Source organism: Drosophila rhopaloa, unplaced genomic scaffold, assembly GCF_018152115.1.
Source record: "Drosophila rhopaloa isolate 14029-0021.01 unplaced genomic scaffold, ASM1815211v1 contig_69, whole genome shotgun sequence".
In the NCBI taxonomy this organism is placed as follows: Eukaryota; Metazoa; Arthropoda; class Insecta; order Diptera; family Drosophilidae; genus Drosophila; species Drosophila rhopaloa.
In genome coordinates, this window is record NW_025335166.1 from 1,618,771 (window position 1) to 1,624,872 (window position 6,102).

The 6,102-nt window shown below is 38.2% G+C and overlaps 1 protein-coding gene across 1 annotated transcript; it reads left to right on the forward strand.

The window, feature by feature from the left end:
- Positions 1-5,266: 5,266 nt before the first annotated feature.
- Positions 5,267-5,640, forward strand: LOC108043927 (gram-negative bacteria-binding protein 3). Its single transcript, XM_017122745.2, has one exon. It carries the CDS (start codon positions 5,278-5,280, stop codon positions 5,578-5,580), a length of 303 nt encoding a protein of 100 aa, XP_016978234.2. The 5' UTR covers positions 5,267-5,277; the 3' UTR covers positions 5,581-5,640.
- Positions 5,641-6,102: the final 462 nt, after the last annotated feature.

Genomic DNA, 6,102 nt, shown 5'->3' on the forward strand with positions numbered 1-6,102 from the left:
AAGTAGACATATTTAATTTCCTTTAAAATTGGTAGTCTTAATGCTTCAAATCAATAATAATAATTAGTCAGTAATAAATCAATTGATTTTAATGCAAAACGAAATGTTATTGTATTTATTAACTTATTTGTGAGACAAGTTAGGAGACAATTACCTTTGAAATCATTTTCGTCCTTTATGGTTGTGACTTTCATAATACCTTATTATCTCTTATTGAAATTCAAAACAAATAGACTAGTATTGCATTATTCTAATACATTATTCATACCGGAAAATAAATGTCACTAACTCGCCTGCGTGGGATGTACTTCGTTGCAAATATCTGTGCCAAGTATACTCTGTGAAAGGGTATGGAAACTTTACCCACATATATGACACTTCATACTAGTTCTTATCATTTCGTTTAGGGTTCGAGGACTCTTGCCTCCGTTAGTCATGTGTGGAATAGCACTTGAAAAAAATTTCGATCTCCTGAGCAAACGTCCGCTTCTTGATAAATGCCCATCTGGTTGGAAAAACTTGGGAAAACTTTGTGCTCTGCCTTAATAAGAGTTGCAGGGTTGTGGAGAAGGAATCTTCCACTTCTCCAGCGCACACTTTTTATGCCTCGATTGACTTAAACTCCCGTGTCGAGTGCCGGCTGCTCTTCAGGAATTTCCCCACTTGGCCCACAAGGCTGATGTTGCAGTTTTCCTGGCCGTGCGCACTTGGCCATTTGGCCGGTCTTTAAGTGGCTCCTTCTGGCCATTGTTTGTCTGCCGTTCTAACTGTTGCGATGTGGCCAGGCCATTGAATTTGATGTGGTTCTTGGCCGTGCGTTTTGTCGGCAGAAGGTGTTTTATTACCGAGCCTGATTTAATAACTGCGAGATTATAAAGCAATGTAATTAATTATTTCAATTTCCATGCGGTGAGAGTGCGTTGAATGTTTGGTTTTAATTTTAAAATGAATTAAATGTTCCGTCTGTTTCTGCGCATTGGAAATAATAAACTGGTTTTAAAATCCAATTGTTTTCGTTGTAAATGACTAAATTAGTAAATTTAACATATTCCATGGAACTAAATCACGCAAGCACACACTACGTTAAACGATTTAACGATTTATTATTAAACTTTAAGCTGCTCGAAAGCCAATCAAAAGTGTGTAAAACTTCTAAGGCACACACATTCGAGCATTCCGCACGCAATTTGCACGCACAAAAGTATGCAATAAATTTGGGAGCATTTTACGACTGCTCATCGATTTGCAGCAGAGCGAAAAAAGGGGGCCAAAAAATGGGGCAAAACAAGAGCTTTGAAGGGGCAAAAACACTAACCGCAGGTACCATTTTCAGCTAAGGAAAATGGAAAAAGAAAGGCTTTGGGCACCGTACAAAACAACTTTAATTTTATTGCAGTTGCCATGGGGAAAGCCAGCAGTGTTGGTTGGGGTTTGTGTTTGAGTGGGAATTGAAGAGTCGAAAGCAGCAGACAAGACTGACACAATACGCAGCTTTGCTTGCTCAGCTTTCGCCTCTGATGTCTTGGCCAAAGGAAGTTGGGCAACAGTGTTGCCATTCTATAAGAAAATTGGCTTTTTCCAGTGGTTAATAAAATGATGGTAGAGAATCTGAAAATTCACAAGTTGATTTAATTTTGTAAATAATTATTATCCCTACCAAATTTTGGCCATTGTAAAATTTTTTAAATAATTTAAAAATTTGTTTGCCCATCTTTTATTTTTTTTGTGGTAAAGTAGAATTATAATATATAATTAATATATTTATATAAAGAATTTCAAAAATAATTCTCTGAATGGAAATAAGTTTAAGCTACTTTAAATAAACTTTGTTCGTTCAAATTTCGTTGCATTTTAAAGTAAATAATGCTTTGAGATCAACATGAATGAAAGAGAAATATTTGATATTGCCCAAGCTGTAAATTCAAATAATTAAATGCAATAGCCGTGCCCATTGTTTTAGCTTCTTTGATTGATCTTTAGTCGGCTGCACTGATGGCTTCAAAAAAAGCGTTTGGCTATCGGAGGGCGTTAAATGTAGCACATAATATGGTTTTGCCAGCAGAGCCGACGAGCTCGACATGTGCGGATACACAGAATTGTAGGCTTGGGTTCGGTTCAATTCCGGTCTTGCCTTTTAGAGCAGTGCAATAAAACAGCATAAAAATGTTGAGCATGTGGCGCTTATTTATAGTGTACGCCCGGCAAATGTAGTTTGTCCCTGGCAGGAGCGTGGACCACGCACAAGAGGGGATTTTCTACTAAATCTCAAACTTGAACCTAAGCCACGCCCCTGGACGGCTGACTGTTCAAACATTTTTTTATGTGTTTTATACAAATGCCTTGTCTTCCTTGGCCATAGAGAGCATACGGGGCGCATACGCAACATTTGAGTGGCGCCACACAACAAGAGATTCCAATAAAAACAACAGCAGGAATGGCCATAATGAAGACTATCAGATGGGCATAAGCATCGGGGGAGGCCATTGTGGCTTTTGTTCAGCATTCAATGGGGATGGTCGCTGTTTGCCTTTGCTTCCATTCTTTTTCAATTCGAGCTTTAAAGCCAAATGAAGTCAGCCGCCATTAGCCAAGTCAAAGCCGACACATGCACTAAGCAAAATTAATTAACAGATCCCGTTTCTTGACCTATTTCCTAGTTCTTCGCTTGATTTGCCTTACTTAATTAATCAGCAGTCAAGTGTGGCGATGGTAAGGAACCGGATGGATGGGATGGGATAGGATGGGCTGAGATGGTATTGGATGGAAGCTGCTAACAGCAACAGAATGGCCTGACAATGTTTTCCAATTAAACAGGAGACTTATTTAGTTAGACCTTTCGGGTGCATTCGGTTGTGAAATAATCGCTTGCAATAAACAATCGATGGCAAACAAAAAAATTTCTCTGAACAAAATCAGCAAAGTGTCTTAAACCCTCAGAGTATATATCATTAACTATTAGTCATTAACAAGCCGGTAAACAATGAAATCAGAGTGGAAAAACTCAACAACTGCACCTCTTTGTCCCTCGATTGTGGGGTGGATATATGTATGGACAATATAATCATCCATTTTTGCTATGGTAAACAACCAAAAATGTGTGAGGGATTTTTTGATAAACAGTGATAGATAAAACAAGAAAGGAAAGCTAACTTCGGGCGGAGCCGAAGTTGATATACCCTTGCAGAATACTCTGTAAATTATATTTTCCAAAATTATTCATATGATGCATTCTTAATACTCATAAAAAATCCCAACTTCGTAACTTTAAAAACACCAAAGTTATGGCATTTCCGATCAATCAGTTATATGGCAGCTATAGGATATAGTCGGTCGATCCTTATGAAGTTTGGTAGGTCGGATTGATTGGCCAAAAATAAAACCCATAGAAAATCCCAACTTCCTAACTTTACAAACACCAAAGTTATGGCATTTCCGATCAATCAGTTATATGGCAGCTATAGGATATAGTCGGCCGATCCTTATAAAATTTGGTACGTCAAATTGATTGGCCAAATACAAAACACATAGAAAATCCCAACTTCCTAACTTTACAAACACCAAAGTTGTGGCATTTCCGATCGTTCAGTTATATGGCAGCTATACTATATAGTCGGCCGATCCTTATAAAATTTGGTACGTCAAATTGATTGGCCAAATGTAAAACCCATAGAAAATCCCAACTTCCTAACTTTAAAAACACCAAAGTTATGGCATTTCCGATCGTTCAGTTATATGGCAGCTATAGGATATAGTCGGCCGATCCCGGCCGTTCCGACTTATATACTGCGTGCAAAGGAAAGAAGGGTGTGTGCAAAGTTTCAATTCGATAGCTTTAAAACTGAGAGACTAGTTTGCGTAGAAACAGACAGACGGACAGACGGACAGACGGACAGACAGACGGACAGACGGACATACGGACATACGGACAGACGGACAGACGGACATGGCTATATCAACTCAGGAGGTGATCCTGATCAAGAATATATATACTTTATATGGTCGGAGATGTCTCCTTCACTGCGTTGCACACTTTTGACCAAAATTATAATACCCTCTGCAAGGGTATAAAAATAAATATTTATTATAATGAAAACTTTAAATTTCAAAAAGAGTTATTTAATTTAGTCATATTGCAAGACTAAGAAATTTAAATTTAAAAAGACTGTAACAGGCTTGGAAAATCATATCGAAAATACCAAAAAAGGGCTTAAGTCTTAAGAGGACCAACCTGTATTATTTATATAAATAGGTGATCGCTTTTGAACCTTTGCAAAGGTATTAAAAGGTTTGTCAGTTTTTATGAGTTAAGCCTAGCACTCAGATCGACGAAAACTGTACGCCAGTCATGAGAGAGAGCGAGAGGCAAACAGCTGGCGTTCACTTTTCGTCAGGCTTTATTTTCACCTCGGTACTCAGATCGACGAAAAAATACCAGAAAATTACTTCGCGTTGCCAACCACCTGAAATGAACTTTTGGTGAACCCTAGCGCAAAAATTAAAAAATTTAATCTTTTGGCGTGCGCTTCTCACTGATCATTTTAAAAAATGGAGGGAAAAAATCAAAATACCCGAAAAAGTAGATTGCAGGAGTTTACATGTGAGGACAATATAACATTAATACTATCTGGAGTGCTTCTTGTCAGAGCAAAATGTTTCTTAGGTCAAAAATGTACGAAAAAACACAATAACAGTGCAGCTATGAACTTTAAGTTAGCACATAGTTATCAGTAAATTAAAAAAACAACTGTTAAATTTAAATTGTATTGTTTTTTAATTTTATTGTACAGCGCCAGACTTGTCTTGCCAAGGTAGTTCATAATTTCCATTAAAGGCTCTTTCCCGCGAATACGATATTTGAATTTTAACTGTTTAACAACAAACCCAGCGGATTGAGAGTACGACCGTAGCACGCTTAATTCTGATGAACTCTCGACATTTTGGTCACCTGGAAAGATAAAAGTTTTTACGCTAGCGTACTCGTTTGTCGATCTGAGTACTAGGCTTTACAAAAAAAGTATTTTTTGATCGGTATGATTACTTGAGTTGATATACTGGTCTTGTTAAAATATTGCAGTTTCTTGCTGTGGGCGATATGAAGTGCAATGCATAAACGGTATCTTATCACTAGAGAGTTGCCCCTTTACAACTTTATTTGCACTGATTAATTTGTTTATAGAGAGAGTTCACTAGAGAGTTGCTCCTTTACAATTTTATTTGGACTGATTAATTTGTTCATATAATTGAGAGCTGGGTGGTTGGCGTGCAGTTGAAAAGACAATGTCGGGTTATCAAGTGCCAGAGGCCCGGATCACTCGGCCTGCGAAAAGGGGCTTCGAAGTATCTATTCCCGATGAGGAGGGAATTTTACTTTTCGCATTTCACGGCAGACTCAACGAACCTATCGTCAGTCTGCGGGATCAGACCTGGGCAGAGGACATTATTCGGCCAGGTGAGGATGAGCGCTGGACGTATACCAATCGAGATGTGCAGCTGAAGGAAGGAGACGTACTCTACTACTGGACTACAGTGCGGTATTATGGAGTGGACTATCACCGAATGAGACAGAGTGCGGCTTTATGAGAAATGCCAACGAAAAGGAAATTCAAAATAAACCTTACTGAGCGGCTTATATAAACTCTATGGACGTACTTTTCTTTATTTACTGGGACATTGTTGTTTTTGCGGGACCTTACATGATACGCGATGTGCAGTACTGACAGTTTTTCTAGAATTTTGAGTCTGTTGTGTCTACATAAAAATCTCTGCAACCTAGCAAAAGATTTATGTCCCAGCTAAAATCCCAAAAGGAACTACAAAAAGAGACAGATGAAAATTCCATAAACAAACAACCACTTAAAAAAAAGTAGAAAGAGAAAGGAAAATAAGCGGAAAGAAAAAGTTATATTTTTACGGTAAATAACTTTGCCCAGAGCTGGAAATAAAAAAAGTCGCGTTAAAGGGAACAAAGGCATTGCGCATACGCCATGTGGGATTGCAGGGTGCAAGGCTCGAAAAAAATGAAGGATGACAAAAGGGAGCGTGCTTTTTCGAATAAAAAGGATGAATATAGTGAAAGGCAGCTGTTGGCACAGGTTTTCTCAG